The 20,439-nt window shown below is 31.4% G+C and overlaps 1 protein-coding gene and 1 non-coding gene across 3 annotated transcripts in view; both read right to left on the bottom strand.

The window, feature by feature from the left end:
- IPO7 (importin 7) overlaps window positions 1-20,439 on the bottom strand; it is a 40,466-nt gene that overhangs the window by 5,493 nt on the left and 14,534 nt on the right. For both annotated transcript variants that reach the window (XM_039863548.1, XM_039863549.1), the window contains 18 exons: window positions 18,143-18,299; window positions 16,561-16,650; window positions 14,219-14,313; window positions 14,022-14,106; window positions 12,053-12,187; window positions 11,360-11,459; window positions 10,567-10,643; window positions 10,315-10,431; window positions 7,954-8,043; window positions 7,376-7,541; window positions 7,026-7,186; window positions 5,821-5,949; window positions 4,170-4,236; window positions 3,961-4,086; window positions 3,394-3,491; window positions 1,946-2,041; window positions 809-1,029; window positions 510-715 (listed from right to left, as the gene is read on the bottom strand). In XM_039863548.1, the coding sequence (XP_039719482.1) occupies window positions 510-715; window positions 809-1,029; window positions 1,946-2,041; window positions 3,394-3,491; window positions 3,961-4,086; window positions 4,170-4,236; window positions 5,821-5,949; window positions 7,026-7,186; window positions 7,376-7,541; window positions 7,954-8,043; window positions 10,315-10,431; window positions 10,567-10,643; window positions 11,360-11,459; window positions 12,053-12,187; window positions 14,022-14,106; window positions 14,219-14,313; window positions 16,561-16,650; window positions 18,143-18,299 (2,216 nt within the window). The remainder of the gene's footprint in view (window positions 1-509; window positions 716-808; window positions 1,030-1,945; window positions 2,042-3,393; window positions 3,492-3,960; window positions 4,087-4,169; window positions 4,237-5,820; window positions 5,950-7,025; window positions 7,187-7,375; window positions 7,542-7,953; window positions 8,044-10,314; window positions 10,432-10,566; window positions 10,644-11,359; window positions 11,460-12,052; window positions 12,188-14,021; window positions 14,107-14,218; window positions 14,314-16,560; window positions 16,651-18,142; window positions 18,300-20,439) is intronic.
- Window positions 7,623-7,807, bottom strand: LOC120603249 (small nucleolar RNA SNORA23). The gene has a single exon (XR_005652993.1). It is a non-coding gene; the product is annotated as a small nucleolar RNA SNORA23 (small nucleolar RNA).

The following is a 20,439-nucleotide window of genomic DNA, read 5'->3' as shown; positions in this document are numbered from 1 at the left end:
TATACCAAACCAAACACCAACAGTAAAGTAATATAGTTTACGTTACATCCACAGAACATATTTTGCAATGTTTTTAAAGGCTAAGTTAATGCATGATAAAAAACAAAAATGGCAACAGCTGTCTTATTTTGGAAGTATTACAGTAATTTCTCTTAAGCAGCATTCAACCAATTTATATTCTTGTAGTCTATAGTGTTTTACAGGTAAATGTACTAGGCAACATTCAATTAATTTTATAAAGTGCAAAGATGCTTTGGTTTTAGCATTAATAAATGATAGATGTTTGCCAACACTAAAAACCTGAACTGCTTTATGTGTTGCAGATACAGCTGATGTTTCTGCCTTCATTGACCTTATACTAGTGGGAAGGTAAGGTGGTCTTTCTATGAATGAATGTGAAAACATTTGGCTATGATCCCACATTTCTTTAGAATGGCTAACAAGACAAGTTAAGTCCTGTGATATTTCTAACTAGGTAGGTTTGGCTTCTTCCATCACAAATCCCTTACCCGTTTCATCATCATCTTCAGCTTCATCATCATCATCACTATCATTCTCGTGTTCCGCATGGCAGGCATATGCTCTTTTTAATCCATTAAATAAAAGGATAAAAGCTGGCAAAATCTGTCCTGAAACCTGATTTAAAACTTGTGGTATTTGTTCCATATCAATAAGAGCACACAAGCCCAGAACACACATCTTTCTGTCATGTAACCTAAAAAATAAAATAATAAAGATTTCTTTTTTTTTTAATAAGCAGCATTCCTTACAAAGTTAAATAAACAATTATCCAACGTATGTCACTTACCCCAAGAAACAATCAACATCATTAAGCCACTGGGTAATAAAATGATTTGTAACTGGTTCAACATTATTGGGGAAGCGAAGATTTTCTAAGGTGTTGAGAAGTAGGTGTGGATTATAATATAAAGCTGCAATGGCAACTTGCAGGCACATTGTTCGAAGTTCACTTGTCTTCACCTCTCTTGTCAGTCTCTCTAAAGCTGCTTCCACAAATAAGGGAATGCACTGTAAAGAAAGATAGCAAAATATTCCAAAATTATAAGTAACAGCAGTCTATCCTACCCATAGAACTTACTTGTGGCCTCAACTAACTGCTTTTCCCCATTAGATCATAGAATGAACAGTTTTTATTGTTGAGGCATTGCACTGGGAAATCTAATTTTAAAGGAAATCAAGACTTTACTGAGATATTAGAGCCTCACCACAATAGCAATCATGGATTCAAAATATTCCTATGGATTAACCCTACTGTGGTAATCATTACACAATATATACACATATCGATTCATCACACTCTTTATCTCCAACTTATACAATGTTATATATTTCAATTATATCTCAAAGCTGGCAAAAAATTCCTACTGAAATTGACCACGGAAATTTAACAACTAAATTTATCTTACCGCATGCAAAGTGATAATGTGGCAAGCAATAGGCTCACAACATACTATGAAAAACACCTTAAGTCAAAATTTACCTTGCATAACAAGTAGCGATAAAACTTGCCAGTTGTATTTAATATATACATATTATTATTTTTTATTTATTTATTTTATTTTTTAGGTGAGGCAACTCTTGGTTGACCTCACAGATTGCAAGGACCTTGTCAGCTTACAATCCCTTATTTTTATTTTTCACATCTACAGAATATGGTCTTCCTAAGTGGTCTCCCATCCAAGTACTAACCAGGCCCGATCCTGCTTAGCTTCCAAGATCAGACATTATCGGGCTTGTTCAGGGTAGTATGGCCATAGACTAACATATACATATTAAACATCATCATATATTGGTTAAATTTTAAACCAACATTACCTAGGTATCATAATAAATAATAATGTACAGAATATGTAATAAATGGCCCGATGCAAAATTCCCTCTCTGAAGCCTCACATACAAACAATTAACAGATAGCCTCACTGACCTGGTCGATGCCACGCCCTTTGCACTGGAGAATGATGACCTCTAACAATTTTGCTGCATGACACTCTGCATCTTCTCCTGCAACTCCTGTAAGAACCTGATCAACACAATATAAATTGCAGCAAGGCGTCATGAAGCCTTTCAATCTGAGAATTTCTATCTCCTGTCCAGTTCTGATTAAGAATATTTAAGATACTCTAAATTAGTATGAATGATTACAATATTCAGACTACAGTCTAAATAAAGCATCTGTGAGGATGTGGAGTTGTTTGTCTATCTGTCATATTCCAGCAACCTGGGATCTTGGTCTATGTAATTAAAGCAACTTCTCTGTAGTATTGTTCTGGACTATCGCATGTTGACAACCACTACCTTTTCATACAAACATGCCAAAGGACCTTCACCTTAGTTGAAGTACCTTACCTTTCTCAGTGATATCTGGCTCTTGTGTAAACAACTATACTGATATTGCTAGGAAAACCTTTACACAAGTCTCAAAATATAAAAAATACTGACCCTGGAGTGAGAGAGGAGGAAAAGGCAGCCTACTGATGGCAAATGTCCCCAAATAAGAAATAAAAAACATGGACTTGACCTGCTAGAGGACTCCAAGTGTTAAGGATAAGTGTTCTGCCATATGATGGTATAGACAATATCTATTTCCAGAGCAGTAACAAAACTAATATTATTGGCAATAAATATTGGAAAACATAACTAGATGATTATTTTGTAACTAAGTGCACAGAAAGGAACGATATCAATGAGGACAAGCACATCTAAAAATTTCACGAGCAAAATCATTTCTTAAATGCCTAGTGTTAAACAGCCTGCTACCTCTCAACAAGCACTGTTAGAAATTCAAATGCTACCATTTACATTAACTTTCACATCTATGAAGGGACCCCAATGAGTATTTTACCCCCATCTCTAGTTTAAAAAAAGTAGCATCCACCCTAAACATATCTTATGATTCTTCTAAGAAATGGCACTGTATTTTTGACTTTTAAACAAACTCTCGCATTTTACAATCTTGCTATTTACTACGTAATTATCGTATAGACTTCATAAACCTACAGCCTCCAAGGAGTTTTCTTTATAAAACATCGCTAACAATTCCTGATCCTTTCAAAAATCTCTCAAGTTCTGGATTCTTTCCTTCTTTAGATTCAAAGCCTAGCAAAGAACTAGGTTAAGATAAACTCCAGATACTCTGAAACTCAAAAACATTTATAACTCCAATTAAATATCAGAGAGCAGACAAAAGAAAAATACTTGTCAAAACCATTGCTATGACATCTAGGAATCAAAGTCTTTAGTTCATAACATTTAAAGCCCTTATTCTGTCAGACCCATTAATAATATGTTCACCATAATGTGGTTATCATGTAGCTTTACAATTTCTACTTTTTATATTACCAGCCTCATATGTTCTTCTATTAAATTACCCACCTTTTTGCACATACTGTATATCATTTCAAGATACTTGGTATCAGACAGAAGTGTGTCTGTATCAACTGTCACATAATTATGAAGCAGAGGCATCATATCTGTATTAATAAAAATCATCAGTTAAATGTCTTTACTAATATAAATGCTTTGTTTTTGAAAAATTTCCTTAGAAAAAGAAATCTGGAATTGTTTTGTCCCTAACATTCACTTTTAAAGTATATTCATTTTTAATTAGATGTAGAAATGAACAATTACTAAAGTGAATTCCTTTATATCTAGTTAAAGCACAAAGATTACACAAAGACTGACTGGGGGGGTGGAGGGGTGGGAGAGGAGGAGCAAGAGAATAAGATATGAGTTAAAGAAAAAAATCTAAAGTAATAACTAAATCAAACTATGCAACAGAAAACAATGCTATGGGTCATCCTTGAGCATTAACTAATACTGATAACTTACCCAAACAATGAAGCATTTAGTAATATTCAAAAGTATCTGTTCAACTGATATACAAAAAAAATGAATCAAAATGGGGGAAATCCTCAGTATTTCTATATTGACTTGACTTACCTGTAAAGTAATCAAAGCCATCTTGCTGAAAAACCTCAAACACCAGAGGCAGAAGCTGCCACATCTGTGGAGACACTTGTTGACATGTCAAACTATGTGCTAAAGAGAAGATCTCCTCATAGAATTCTAAAAGAGAACACTGAGTCATTAGGACAACGATTGCTGATGTGAAACAGCTGTAAATTCTTAGTACAATCAGAGGTATATACCTAAGACATGCTGTTGTAAAACAGTTCCAATGACCTGTAAGCAGATTCCCTCAAGCTGCTGGGTTATCTGAAAGAGAAGAAAAAAACCCATTATGAATTGCAGCACAATGAATGAATTACTAATAATATATAATGTAACTCACTGCATTTAAGTATAAAGTCAATACTGTTAAGAAATCATTTTAAGTCTTTGCTTTGAAATGACTTATCTTATGATGCGTGAATCAACTTGGATTCAAATTTAATGAAATACCATTAAACTGAGGCAAACACAAGGAACAACAGGCACAGTTTACCTAAAAAGGAAAGAATAACTTCCTGGAAAAAAAATTAATTATGAAAATAAAGGAACCACAACCATTCTGCAGACAGACTTATATCTGTGTATAAATATAGATTTATTTGGCCCAGAAGTAATGAAAATATCATTGCCAGTGGCTTACAGAAAAATTATTTGAAAGAAGGCATTCCCACCACTCCCAATAATTAAGTCACCTCCATTTATATAATTATACTACATATGGCAAACCAGACCTCCAAGTCATACAAGACAAATAATACAAGCTCCTTTCTAATTGTCGGTATGGTCCTCAGTTGAAACCCCAGTCCCTGAATTCCATCAGAATGTTTAAAAGGGGGGAGAAAAAATAAAATTTACTAATCAGATATAAAAACAAAACATCCATCTCAAATATGTATTGTTCTGAACACATTTTCAACTTTTCAAATATTGTAAACAACTGATCTGTAACCATAAGGAAGCTTAGCTATAGGGGTCTGCCTATTTCTAATTACAATCTAGAATACAAAAATAGTTTACTAAAATCTCATGTTACTTTTAGCAATTTGTAATTAATCTGAAAACAAAATTTATAAATATTAATATCTGCATTGGAATTATAAACACCAAATTCAGGACAATGATTACTTCTAAGGGAAGGGAGTAGTGAAATGGGATTAGGAAGTGGTACCCCAAAGGTTTCAATTATATCTCTCTGAAATTGTTTCTCTACTGGAAATAAAGTCTAAAGAATATACTATAAAATGTTAAAATCTAATAAATTTAGGTAGTGCATAATGGGTTGCTTATAGTTTTCTCTGCATATTTCTTTTGTGCATATTTTAAATAATTCTGTTCTTAAAATTCATGATTACATTTCTCATACCTGTCTAAAGGATAATGATAAAAGAAAAGTAGGAAGATGATGGTGATGACTGTACAACAGGTGTGAATGTACTTAACACCACTGAACGATATGCTTAAAAATAGTTGATGGTAAAGTTTGTTATGTGTATTTCATCATAATTAAAAAACAATTTTTATTAAAAAGGAAAACTAGATTGAGTATGTTTTCTTAAGAATTACCACACTTTGGAATTAAGAAAGGTAACCTAGAGGAAGCCAAAATACCGAGCTTTGAAGATATAGTAATAAGAATACCTCATTCTTATTCCTTCTAACAGTAAGGAACTGAAAATAATGTACTAATCCTATCTTTACAAAAGGGAACCAGGTAAAAGATGGCAAAATCAAAGTGCGTGAGAAGATAACCAGAGAATTATATGTCAGAATCCTCCAAAAAGCATAGAACAGTTGATGAAGAATGACTTGAAATAACCTAAAACCTTTACAACACTGGATCATTCTTACCTCTTTATGGTCTTCAACTACACTAAGAAGCGTGTCGATGGTATTTAGGATTCCCATTGCAGTAACTGCTTTGTCGTCACTTCCTTCTTCATCTGGCCCAGTCTGGATTACTTGATTAAATGTCATTGCCTATATTCAAGTGAATATAATTCAGGTTTGCCATTAAAGCAGCATAAACATATTTTGGTCTAAAATTTTTAATTTTTAAAATGTTCTCACTGGGACACCACAACCGATCAATGTTTCCTAACTGATTAATAATAATTAAGAACATGGACTCTATAATCAAATGGTACCACTGCCTCTTACTAGGGACCTTAAGTTATTTGACCTCTGTTTCCTGATATTTCATTTGGGAACTTCATAGAGATATTATGAGGATTAAATGAGGTAAGCATAGAAACTGTTTAATATTACGAATATTTTTATTAATATTACTGGATAACATTTGACAATGCCCCAAAATAGGTATATTAATCATGAAAGTTCAATCATTTTGAAACAAAGATGGAGTCGTAACCAATAATCACATTAATATATTATAAATGCAATATACATACATACTTAATAAATGCTACTATATTTATTCAAATGTCTTTGCCCATTGCAAAATCAGCTGCCTTTGCTTAAATCCACAGCAAATATCAAGAATGAGATTCTTGAAACCTTAATACTTAACAGGAATATAAACTTCATCAAATAAATCATTATATAGGAAAACGGAATGGATACTTGTTGGGCACATGTTCATACTTTTTATTACCCTTAAATAATTTATTTAATTCTCAGATGTTTGGGGCTACGTACAGTAAACAAAGGCCATCTATAAAATAACTATTTACACAAATTTCATTTTTTTAAATTTATAACTATTACGTCTACTTCATCTCTAAGTTGGTCCGAAGTATTTTGGGAACTATATGAACTAGGCAATCATAAAGCAATATGAGGTAGCAGTTAGAAATGTGCACCGTAAAGGCATACAGCTCTGATGTGAATCCCAGCCCCACTCATTGTAGGTATGGGTAAGTACTTAACTTTTATACCTCATGTTTTCTCTTACAGGAATAGTCCACACAGGATTGTGTGAGAATTAAACAAATTAAATATATATCAAGGGCTTACAACAGTATCTGACCTACAGTAAGCTCTGTGAAAATACTTCCTCTAAGGTAACACATATATGATTGTTTCAAATAACATACCAAATGTTGTGTCATTTCTACTGCAATAGGAGTAACTTCTTCACTATATTCGCAGATCATTTTCTGAATTACATTGGTGAGATCATCATTTTCTGTTTCTCTTATAATATGAAGAAGAGCCTGCATTACAGGTCTGATAAATGGCGTGATATATTCTTTAGCTATAAGAGGTAAAGAGAGAAAAATGTTAGCCAAAAATAGATAAAACTCCTTAAAATCTGATACAACATACACCAAAGAGTAAAAAAGAGATACTTTCACATAAAAAGATAATGTTTCAGGTTTCTAGGATTACGTCTTGTACACTTATGTGTAAACACACTGCACTATTTGAGATATAAACCCATTACCTTTTTCTTGATTGCTGATCAACACTTGAAGTGCAATAGCAGCTTCCACTTTCACAGGCATTTCCCTATCATCAATGAGACATCTTCGTGTCAGCTCTAAGGCCGTTTGCAGATTCTGGTCACTTTTGAATTTCACTTCACAAAAATAGTGAAGAACCCAGCAAGCCTTTTTAAAAAATGCAGTGAGTTACTATAGATATCTTACATTAAATTCATCCAAGCTACAGTTATCTCTATTCCCTAAGTTCTGTGTATGGGAATTTGGAGGCTGGCCAGTGGTAAATTATGTCCAATGAGACAACACTAGACCAGTACTATGATCCCAACTTACTCTTTGGCTGCATGATGTTTGTGTGGATAGCAAGATCTGAATGCAAAACACAGACAGATACTGCTATCAGACACAGATGAAAACTATGCACACATTACAGCAGCCAATTAAAGATTTACACAAAACATAAGTCTAAAATGAAATATGGCTTTTAAAGTGAACATTAAATTTTCTACATTGAAGTTCACACAAGTAGTCATTCATTATAAGATGTAAATATATAAATTAACACAATTTTAAAACATACCCTTGCTCTCATGTAGCCTAGTTCACTGCTGAAGAGAGGGAACACATGATTCTGCAACATGTATTCCATCTGATCTTTGTAGATCTTTTTCTGTAAATATAAACAAAAATTATTTTTGAACGAATCCCAAATATAACCAACTCAAATAGACCAGTGTTAAAATGACTACTACTGTTAAAACACACATTTATTATGACTCTTTGAACCCCAAGATCCACATCCAATTGTTATTCTCAAACTCTACCATCAAAACCAACCAAATACATTTTTTATATCATGTTTAGAAACAATTATGCCAAATCTTAGCAGCAATGATCTAATGGAATGTGGTTAATTTTATTCCTTACCTTATAAAACTATTATAATGAAAAAACCTGTGGGAATGTCCAAATAAACATAACATAGATTGAAAAATATCCTGCCTGCTTTCAAAGTAATAATCTGGATAGCTAAGATACTTGTATTTTCTAAATGTTAACCTGCTTTTAAGAAACGTTCCTTTAACTGTATATTAAATCAACATTAAAAACTTATAAACACTTACAAAACTGAAGAAGACTAATAAGACAAAAGAATTAAATGCAATGTGAAATCCTGGAATGGATCATGGACCAGAAAGATGGACATTAGTGGAAAATCTTGAAAAATGTGAAAGGCATCTGTAGATTAGTGAATAGTATCATATCAATAACTTCCTGGTTTTGAGAATTACAGCATGGCTAAGATGCTAAAATTAGGGGAAGCTGGGTGAAAAGTAATGAAAACTATTTTTGCAATTTTTCTGTAAATCTAAAATTATTTAAAAGTAAAAAGTTAAAACAAAAAAATCTGAATGTACTAAGAACTGACTCATTTCCAGCCTTCTATACAGCAAATAATGACTGTCTTTAATTTATACTTTAGGAACTAAAAGAAGGATGGGTGGACAGGTATAGAAAAACTGAAGTGACACAAAATATGCACACAACTTAACAGGGACAAATTCAATACAGCATCATATGAAGCAAGGTTACTGGGAGTGGGATGTACTATGACTAAATATTTACTTACAATTAGAATAGTTTCCATTTATTAAAGTGAAAACAAATTTCAGATCTTATTTATGAAAAAGTTTGACATAATGTATATAATTTAGTTAAGGATTCTAAAGATATATCATCTAATCCAATCATTCATTCTTTACAAGTTTATCACAAAAGCATGATATTTCTAGGCCATGAATGAATGCATTCATGTGTACAAATTTCCTTAAACATCAATTTTTTGAGAAAAAATACAATATTTTACAATCATCTTGCTATATGAAAACTCATGCAAAAAGAAATAACTTTAGCATAAGCAACAAAAGAAGAGATAAACTGGGTATTATTTCAAAATCATATCAAAACTTATACTTCAAAGGACACCATCAAGAAAGTAAAGATATAATCCGCATGACAGAAAATACTTGCAAATCATATATACAAAAAAGGTCTAGTATTTATAATATATAAAGAACTCTAACACAACAATAAAGATAATAACCCAATTAAAAATAGACAAAGTATCTGAATAGACACTTCTCCCAAGAAGATATACAAGGCCAGTAAGTACATAAAGATTCACAGTATCATTAGTTATCAGGGAAATGTAAATCAAAAGCAGAGAAAAACCATCTGACACCAACTAGGATGGCCATAATAACAAAGACAGATAATAATAAGTGTTGGTGAAGACAAAGAAATTGGAACCTTCATATATTGCTGGTGAAAATACAAAACTGTACAGTTAGCCACTATGGAAAGCAGTCTGGCAATTTCTTAAAATATGACCAGCAATCTGACTCCCAAGTAGGTATTACTCGAGAGAAATAAAAACATATGTCCACACAAAAACAGGTACACAAATGTTCATGACAGTCAAAAAGTGGGAACAATGCAAATGTCCATCAACTGATGGATAATAAAATTTGATATAGCACTACAATGGAATATTACTTGGCAATAAAAGGAATGAAATACTGAAACATGCCACAACATGAATGAACTTTGAAAATATTATGCTTAAGTAAAAAAAGCCACTAAAAAAACCACAGGTTATACCACTCCATTTATATCAAATGTCCAGAGTAGGCAACTCCATAGAGGAGATAAAAAACATATTAGACATAGCCTAGGGCTAGGAGATCTCAGAAAAAAATGAAGTAACTGCTAATTGGGTTTCTTTATGGAATGATGAATATGTTTTGGCATTAGAGGTAATGGTTACACAACTCTGATATGTGAGAAAACACCACTGAACTGTACACTTAAAATGGGCCAATTATATGGTATGGGAATTTTAACTCAATAAAACTGTTATTAAACACACACATAAAAATACCTTCAGAAGTATTTCAGCTAAAGAACCAATCATATGCAGGGCTCCATCTTTTTTTCGAGGATCGGCATTTGGTTCGGTGAGAATCTGGTAGCAAAATCCCATAGTCTTTTGCAGTACCTAGATTAAAAGAGAAAAGTAATACTTTATTAAAAAACAATGACAAATGATTTACATAGCTAACCTTAAAAAAGTGTGTATCTAAACAAATTTTAAATATTAAAGCAAAAGTATTCTACACATTAATTAACCTACCTCTTTCCTCTTACTACAGGCTGTAAACAAAAGTGTCTGGGCAGCAGTGGTAGGAGAAATGAAATCTTCAAACACATCTAGAGAATATATTTGAAATTAATACAGAAAACAGTAATTTCAATTTCTTCAAAAAATATTTGCACATAATTTATAAATGAGGCTCTGTAAAAAAAAAAATGACCTTAATCTTTTACTAAATCTTCACACAAGGTGAAAATGAAAATGAACAGATTCCCATATAATTTTGCAAAAGCCTAGTTCCATGTCTTTTCTGTACAAATTAAATGCTAAACCACAGATTTCTCCTAATGATTATTTTCTTTCATACAAAACACTACTACTGTGAGAATTTTCACAATAGGGTTACAAAAGTATCACCTACTAAAAGTACATGAGATTTTGGTAGAAAGAAGGACTAATAATCAACGTTAGCCAAATTTAATTCCATGCAAAGACTCTGTGTAATTCCAGCTTCCAGCATGTGTCTTCTAAATTCCCACATATTTGATGACTGACACAGAATCCAAAAGTTAGACACGTAGTATTAAAGTGCAATCAAATTTCTAGCAGTTTTGGCATGTGCCAGAAGCACATCTAATAATAACACTATTGTATTTGTGTCTCTTAAAAATTATCATTATCAAATGCCATAACTAATGAACAGCCCCCAGAAGTCTAAACAACAGATAAATTTACATTGAAACAATATTTTTCAGTACCAAAGGCAAGTACCTTGGTTTACTATACATAAACCTCCCCTTATTTTATTTCCAAAAAAGTGAAAATTCCTTACCAAATTTCATGCGTATATATTCATAAGGGTCTTCTTGCCAAAGTTCTTCATCAGCATCTGTATAGCACATCAATGGAAAAATAACATCTTGGATAATGCCCTGCAATTTAAAAGTTAAGAATGTAACAACCTTAAGTCAGTCTTCAAATTTAAACCTTCAAATTTCTGTTAAGTGGTAAAACAAAATCTTAGAATCAATTTTTTTTTCATTCTTAGATCAACTATCAATGAACATATTCTTCCCTCTGTGCAACAATTATGAAATAAAACGTGTACACAGGTAGCAATTAAGTATTCTAAGTAAATACAACATGAAATTTTAGTTCAAGTCCTATAATTCTAAATGAAGCAAATAAATTACTCATAGAAATAATACGTAAGCCAATTATCCTCAAAACCAATCTGGTAAAATACCTCTTTGCTTACTCCAAATTACATGATTAAAATATTAACTAATCATAATCAAAAATAAAAACTACAAGGCAAGTTTTAAGAGTTTTAGATAAAAAGATAATCTGAATAGTCACAATATGTTTGTTATATCTCATTTTTCTACTCTCAAAACGATGATCAGAACTACACTAAGCAACATAAATCAACAAAAAACGCATTTTTCAACCTTTATGGTCATTAATGTTATTTCCATTATAGTTTCTAGAAAAAAAAAAAACATTTCAGATAGAAAATTATTACTTGTATATGAGGCTTCAGGTTCTTCCAGGTGAGGGCATGAGAAACTCCTTGATTAATATAATTTAATGTCTGTTGTAAAACTCGAGGAGCCATATATTGCTTCTCCTTGTACTGATATAACACCTTCAATAAAACCTTTGAGAAAAAATTTTGATCAAAAAACAAAATTTAAATAGAAAATTAACCATTTATAAACCAACAAAAATCTCTGACACTTATCTTAATATGCAGGTCATTATCAATAACCATATACTTTTAAGAAGAAAGTAATTTTCAAAATTATATGGAGAAGCAAATTTATTTCAAGGCATTTAAATCAACAAATTGAAGTAATATTTCGTCGAAGGACTAGTTTCTGATTAAATAAAAAAGAAGGGACAACCATATGTTACTTATTGAACAAACCACAATATTCTGAGAATGCCCTATATTGTTAAAATCACCTTCTAGGAAAATCTTATCCACACCATTCACCTACATATTTAGTATCTGGCAAGAGTTTTCATTCTACCTCGTATTTCCGAAAAGCGACTGTCAAAATATGGTCCACAGACATCTCAAAGGGTCTGTGAGGTCAAAACTATTTTCATAATAATGCTAAGTTGCTATCTGCCCTTTTTTACTGTGTTGACATTTGCACTGATGGTACAAAAGGGTGGTAAAACTTCTTGTCCTAATATGAATCAAGGGAGTAGCACTAAAATGTACTAGCAGTCGCCACATTCTTTACAGCCACTTAATTACAGAACAAGTTTCTGTAACTTATAAATATTCCTGGTTCATTAAGGACATTCTTAAGAATTCCTTAAGAATGTCCTTAATGAACCAGGAATATTATAAATATTATTAAATGGAAGTATATATATATAGCACTTCTGCTACATACTGAAGAACAATTGTTAGGAGAAAAGGTAAAACATTATCATATACTTGAAAGAAAAACTGATAGACAAATTACGGTTACTTAAACTTATGTATATTACATTTTTTTTCCTCGAAAATGAATAAAATGAGCCTGTCACTTCAAGGAAGATAACCAAAATTATGTTACTGGTATTAAAATCTGAGCTTTCAGGGAAAAATTAGAAATCTCGAAATCTTAAACTCCTACTTAGATTCAATTAATAACTTTCTAATATTTAAAGATATTTCTCATGAAATCAGTGGTGAAATTAACAAATGTGATTTTTAAATTGCAAAATGAAATGCATTAATATTAGGAAAATCTGCATTAACTCAACAAGTCAATATTCTCTAAATGACCAGTGAAAATGTTACAAAATATGTATGGGTAAAAGACCCATTCGACGTGCAATATAGACCAATGGGTATTACTGTAAAAGAATATGAACTGTTCAGTTAGTTTCAAACTCCACATTGCAATTAACTTTTAAGAACCTACCACTGTCAAATTTTGGTGTGAGATTAAAGAATTTCCGCAATTATGTGAAGTCTATTAAAACATTCTTTCCTTTTCCAATTTCTTATGTGGAAGGCCAAATTTTCTTTATGTCCACCAAAACAAATTAAAACAGACTGGATACAGAGGTAGATGAGTATATAGCTAGCTGCCTTTTATTAAGCCAGACATACAAGACATTAGTAAAAATGTTTAACAATACCATTTTCTCTTGCTAAAAATTTTCATTTTGGAAAAGTTATTTTTAACAAAAAACATATTTGTTAATATGTGATAACTTATTTTTAAATGAATTAGTACTGTCAGCAATTTTATTTTAATTTCTAATATGGTAAATATCACTAGGTATAACCTACACATATGCAAGCTCACAGGGGTTCTCGATAATTTGAAGTATAAGGAAGCCTGAAGCCAAAAATGTTTGAAAACAGCCACAGGGTTCAAAATGTTAAAGACTGCTACATACAATCTTTGGATGTCCAAGAAAGTTGAAATAGACAGAAATTAATAAAGTTATGTTTCTACTTAGAAAAACTATCTTAGACTTACTTGCTGGACACCAACAGCAAACGCCTTCAGAAATACTTCGGCAAATTCATTGTACTCCTTGGAAACATTGCCAGGGCTTCCATATCTAAAAGAACGTTAAAATGCCCATTGTTTCTTTGTAATGCTTTATATTAGTACTTAATAAAACCAAAAGCATGAAAAAGTAAACTTAAACCATCATATATCAAGGAGCTTACCTTTCAAAAAGCCTTGCTAAAATATGTAAAGCCCACTTCTTACATTTCCACCATGGTAACTCAGGTCTATCATCTTCTTCAACTTGAAGTGTTTCCTTATTTAAAGAAACATTTATTTAATGATAGTAAGAGATGATACAATCTAAGAAAAACAGCATGAGATGAGAAGAGATTCACAAAAACATAAATGCTCCTCCAATGTTGGCCTTTCATTAATAAAAAGCTAGATTTGGAAAAGTACTGTTAGTTAAATATAAGAGGCACTTTCACTACTTCGACTAGTTACAAAGGATATGCTTTTTAAAATTCTTATCAAAAGTTAAAACCCAAACATTTCAGTCTAGACCCAAATATAAAGTTCAGGCCATGACATGTAGCTTAATCAAAACCAGTATAGTTCAAATCTAAAGGGCATGAGAAACTACAATTCAGAAATCTAGTTTCAGAAATATCAGTATGAATATGCAAAGATATATGTATGAGAATATTCATTTACAGAACTATTTGTAATAGTGAAAAACTGCCCAGAACATAACATTTTTTTTAAGAAGGAGATGTTTAATTATGGAACATCCATGAAAGACTACTACACAGCCATTAGAAAGATGGATTGATCATTCATTATATATTGACCTAAGACATCTATGATATATTTTTAAGTTACAATGAAGTGAGACTGTGAAGCAACTAAAAGTCCCATACATTGCTAGTGAGAACAACCATTTTGAAAATCATTTTGCAAGTTACTTATAAAGTCAAACATACACCTACACTATTACTCAATTCCATTCTTTGGTATTTAGTCAAGAAAGATGAAAATATGAGATCACAAAAAGACTTATCTAAGAAAATTCACAGCAGCTTTATCTAATACTAAACTCCTGAAACCACCAAGATGTCTATCAACTTGTGAAGGGATAAACTGTAGTGTATCTGTACGATGGGATACTACTTGGCAATAAAAAGGAAGAAACTACCACAACATGAATACATCTGATAAATATTATTAAGATTAAGCAAAAGACAATAAGTACAAAAACATTACTTTTGCATTATATTCTAGAAATGGCAAAACTAATCTATAGTGCTAGAAACGAGAATCATAATGGTAGAGATAACCAGAACCAGCCACAAAAAAACATTCTAGGTGATGTTTACATGGGTGCATATGATTGTCATAACTCACTGAACAATTTTCTTACAATATGTGCATGTTTATGATATAAATTATACCAAAAAAGGTACAAAATATCTAAGTGAAAACTTTTAAAGTTGTATTTTATTTTATATAGTTCTATTAAGTGTGTACAGAAAAATATACATTTAAACTAGTTTCCTATGGAGTGGGAGAAACATCATTTATTTCTTCTGTACTGATTTTATACATAAAAATTTGAGTAATAAACTACAAAATAGGAGATTACTTTTACTTCTGACACTAATAAAATTATGTTGGATAAATTTAAAAAACGCTTTTGTGTCTGTTTAAAATAAATTCAGGACCGTTATTGTTGAGGATTTAGTAAGGTATATAAAAGTACTAAAAACATATCAGGTATTCAGGATTATAAATTCCCCTACCTCTCTAGAAAACTATATTATAAAGAAAAAATGTTTTTTAAATTGTGATTAAATGTTAAAAAACAATATGGTTGGATAATTCTGTATGTACTAAAAACCACTGAATTGGATCCTTTGAAAATGTCAATTTTATGGTATGTGAGTTACATCTCTTTAAAAAAAAAAACAAATATCATAAATATGAAGTTTGATCAACTTATAAGCTCTTCCCCTGTTCATGGGTGTCTGACAAATTACTAGGCTACAAATCTAGCTATGGACTCTTTTTAGATATAATTTCTAATTTATATATAACATAAAGTGTAGGGTATACAACATGATGATTTATGTATATATGTATATAATGATAAAGTGATTACTATAGTAAGTTAAGGAAGGTGGTCAAAAAGGTTCAAATTTCCAGTTATAAGATAAATAAGTTCTGGAGATATAATGTATAGCATGGTGACTACAGTTAATAATATTATTTGTTCATATCACAGAAAATATTTATAACTATGTGAGGTGATACGTATTATGAGCTCTTAAAACTAAGAAACAGAAACATTAGGATGAAATATATAAGTACTTAAACAATACATGAAATAACTCTTCAAGAATTTTTACCTAGTATATACATACACATAAACAAATGAAATGTTTATCTAAAAAAATTTGTATTATGATTATGTAAGTTTATAAAAATATTATAGACAATAGTTAAAGTTCTCAAAAGATAAATATTTATGTTTAGTAATATAAGAGAACACAAAAGAACTTACATTAGGTACATCCCTGTTCACAACAGTCTTTAAAATTTCGATCCATTCTGTCAGGTTCTGTTGGTTTATCAGCTCCAGTGGTAGTGTATACTAAATTAAAATCAAGAGTCAATTTTTTTAAGTCCTTACAAAAGAAAATCCCACTTCCTTTTACTCTTCATAAATCCTACTAAAGGTATTTCATTCAATCCACATTTTCTTTTTTTTTTTTTAGTAGATAAGCAAATTTCTTACTTGGCTGATTTGGTTAGTCATCTACACTGGTGAATTGTGGGAATAACAGTAGGCATCCTTGTTCCCAAATTACTGAGAATACATCTTATTTTCACCATAAGGTGATATTTATTGTGGATTTCTAGTGAATATTTTTTTATCAACTTAAAAAAATTATATTCCAATATTCTTAAAATTTTTTTTAAAGCAAGAATGGTTATTAAATTTTAACAAATACTTTATCTGGCATCTTCGAAAATGGTTACAGGTCTCTCTCTTCATGAGTTAATCACAAAAATTAATTTCTTACTGTTGACCCATTCTTGCATTCTTGGAATAAATCCTATCTCTTAATAGGCTTATAAAATCAATATCTTATTTAGGATTTTGGGACACTTATTTCCATAAGAAAGAAGGGGCTGTATTTTTATATCAGGGCACGCTAGTCTTAAAAAATTTGTTGCAGAAATAAGTATTTTGTCCCATGCCCTAAAACAATTTATTTAAAAACTTATTTTTAATCTAAAAGTTGGGATCTCATCAGTTGGAAGGGTGCGGGGGAATAAAAACAGTACACATATTGTCTATCCAAATCACTTTAAAAAGAATTACATAAGAAGGAACCAACAGAATGGCGTCAAAATGCCCTTAGGAAGACTGGGAAATATTAGATTGTCTTTAAAGATCTAGCAAAGACATGCGAAATCCAACCAAATAATTACAATCTCAGTGGAGGAAAAGTCACAGCTCTATTTAAATGAGATTTAAAAAGTAAGTAATGGCCTGAATGGAAGCAAAGGTCCTAGTAGATGAGATGAATCCTTCTATAACTATACGGTACAAAAAGAATCAAATTTTAATCCTGATCAAAAACTGTATTTCATTAAGTAATTACATTCCACTGAGAACAGAAATATGACCATTTCCTTAGTGGATATTTCTTGTCCCAGAAAGATTTAGAACAATATACGAAAATTATGAAGCCCATTACTGTATGCTAGTCAAGCCCACAGTATTTTTGTGTAAGCTTAGGAATAGGGTTTTGTAATTATCTGGACAATCTACATATATGTGGCATACCAGAGCACTTGTTAGATGTCGACTGTAATCAAGTAACTAATTTTCAGACTTGTGAATTCTTAAGGTACAGGAAAAATTTACTAATTTTATAAATAGTGTTAGATAGTTTAAAAGAACTTAAGACTGACTATGTATAATTCAAGATTAGTCGTTTGCATATTTGGAGAAGCATGCTTGGTTAGACTTCAAACGTACTTATAATTTCGGCTATTTATATTTGGTAGCAAATCATCTACTTAATCTAGATACACAAACTTTTTATAAGTAAAAACTGCTTTATAAAAATTACCTGAACAAGAGCATAGAAAATCTTGAAAATTTGTTTCTGGATGAGAACAGACTGATCAGACTGATCAGAAAGAAGTTGAATAAAACGGTCCTTTAGCACTGGCAGGAAATGCTGCATTGCTGCTACCAATGGACTCCGTTCCTCTGGTTTCTTGTACCTTTGGGTAGGAATACAAACTAATTCTGTAAGAATTTATTTTTATTTTATAACTCTTTATATACAAGATATAAACTACTTGTTTGTTCGCACAATTATGATGAAATAGAAGAAAAATTCACTAATATGCAACCAAACACAAGCAAAAACAACTTGAGAAAAGTCTCAAATAATATCTAAAATTTACTAAGCATTTCTCATGAGGTCATAATCTTCAAGGCTCCATTAGTATCCTCACTTCTACGGTTGAGGAAACTGAAGCACAGAGAATTTAAATATATTTTCCAGTATATGCATCTCGGTATAACCTTCAGCAGATGAGATCCAAGGTTTGCCCTCTTAGCAACTTCACTATGCTGTTTCTAATTCTGAATACTGATAGAACTGAGGAGCTACAATGATTTGGCTTTTGAACATTAGCAACTGATGTATATAAAATCAACTGTTTTATCATCCTTAAGCAATTTACATATGAAGAGCATTAAGGCAGAGTGGCATCTATAAAGCAGAAAATATTCCATTTCTAAAAGCATTAAAACCAGAAGTTCATTTATAACCCATGTTATACAAAATCGTACCTCACAGGCTATTTATGATCTTCATTTATCCTATCTGGATTGACTATTCACATATTTTTATAGCAGATATAATAATAATGTTTGACTATTGAGTGCTGGTACAGATTTCAATAGGAACACTACATAATGTTATGTAAATCTTATTATCTTTCTAAAATCCTTAATTCTAAACCACATTTTGCTCTAAGATTAAAAAACTGCTGACCTGAGACATTCTCACATATAGATTAACATTTTAAATATATTGTTAAAAGGTCTGTTGGCTTATTTCAAAAAGTAAATTAAATAATAGAATTTATAGTTTAGAACTATGGGAAACTTCAGCTTCCTTTATTTTTAGAATACATTATTTAAACTGCTCTAAAATGGTTTTCCCTTACCAGAATCCAGTTTTATCTACTGGTAGACTTTTTGAAGAGGAAAATATGTTTAAGAATTGCATATCTGAGCACATTTTAAAGACATTCTTAGAACAAAAGTAAATTGCCAAGAATAAAAAACACTGAGAAATACACTAATAATGACTAAGACTGCTAAAACATTTAACTGACAGATAATTTAAGTATTTTAATGTGCTGAGAAAATATATCTAGCATATATTTTAAAAGGTTATCAGCACATTTGAGTCAACAAAAGAATAACAATTTAGAAGTCAGTTACACTGACTATAATAACTGACAATATTCTCTTCTAAAAAATATAAGAACTATATTATACACCTCTCTGCATTTATCCAACCCAGGTGATCACTCACATTAAGAGGGTTTGAATTCCATGTTAGACATTCTTCTCTACCTCCCTATCTACATTGAGTAGTGGATTATATTAGTTGTTAATCTAAGCTAACAGGTATGAAAGTAATTTATGGTAAGAAACAAATTACTATTCTATAAGACCTAAAGTTCCTAAATCTGTAAAAATCTGACACTAATAAAAGCCCACTACCACAAGACTACAGTGTGTCAAGCCGGTGAGCTATATTGATAGGAATCCTTAAATACTAGCTCATCACTTGCCTATTAAAAAAAAAAATTCAATGGTTCATCTGTATCTAAAAAAAACTTCAATGTTTGGTTCATCTGTATCACATCCATGGCATTCAAAATCTTCTTTAACATGGTCCCAATTTACAAGTCCAAAATTAACCCCAACCTCTCAAACAGAAATTATCTATAGCATTTAGTAGTCTCCTCACTACTCACTAAAGACAGTGTCTCATTTCCACCGCTGTACCTTTCTTTTTTGTTCACACTACTTCACATGGTGTGACATGCCTTCCTCTTCAAATGCTCCTTCTGTGCTCCTTCAACTGACAAGTATTTCCTGAGGATCTATGCTCCTGAAGGCCACAACTTCCAATTTCTCCATGAATTTTCTTAGAACTGCTTCAGTCCACACAGATCCCTTGTGAACACCTTGTGCTCCACAATCGAACACTGGCTGAAAATGAACTGGAATTCCAATACTGTAGCAGCCTCCTGTGTCTCCCATTTAAAAATTCCCTGTCACATTCTCTCCTGCTAAGATTATAGGACAGGAGAGACTTGAACCTCCTCAATGACA

This window comes from Pteropus medius, unplaced genomic scaffold (genome assembly GCF_902729225.1).
Source record: "Pteropus medius unplaced genomic scaffold, Ma_sr-lr_union100, whole genome shotgun sequence".
Classification (NCBI taxonomy): Eukaryota; Metazoa; Chordata; class Mammalia; order Chiroptera; family Pteropodidae; genus Pteropus; species Pteropus medius.
This window is presented reverse-complemented; position numbering and strand designations above follow the sequence as displayed.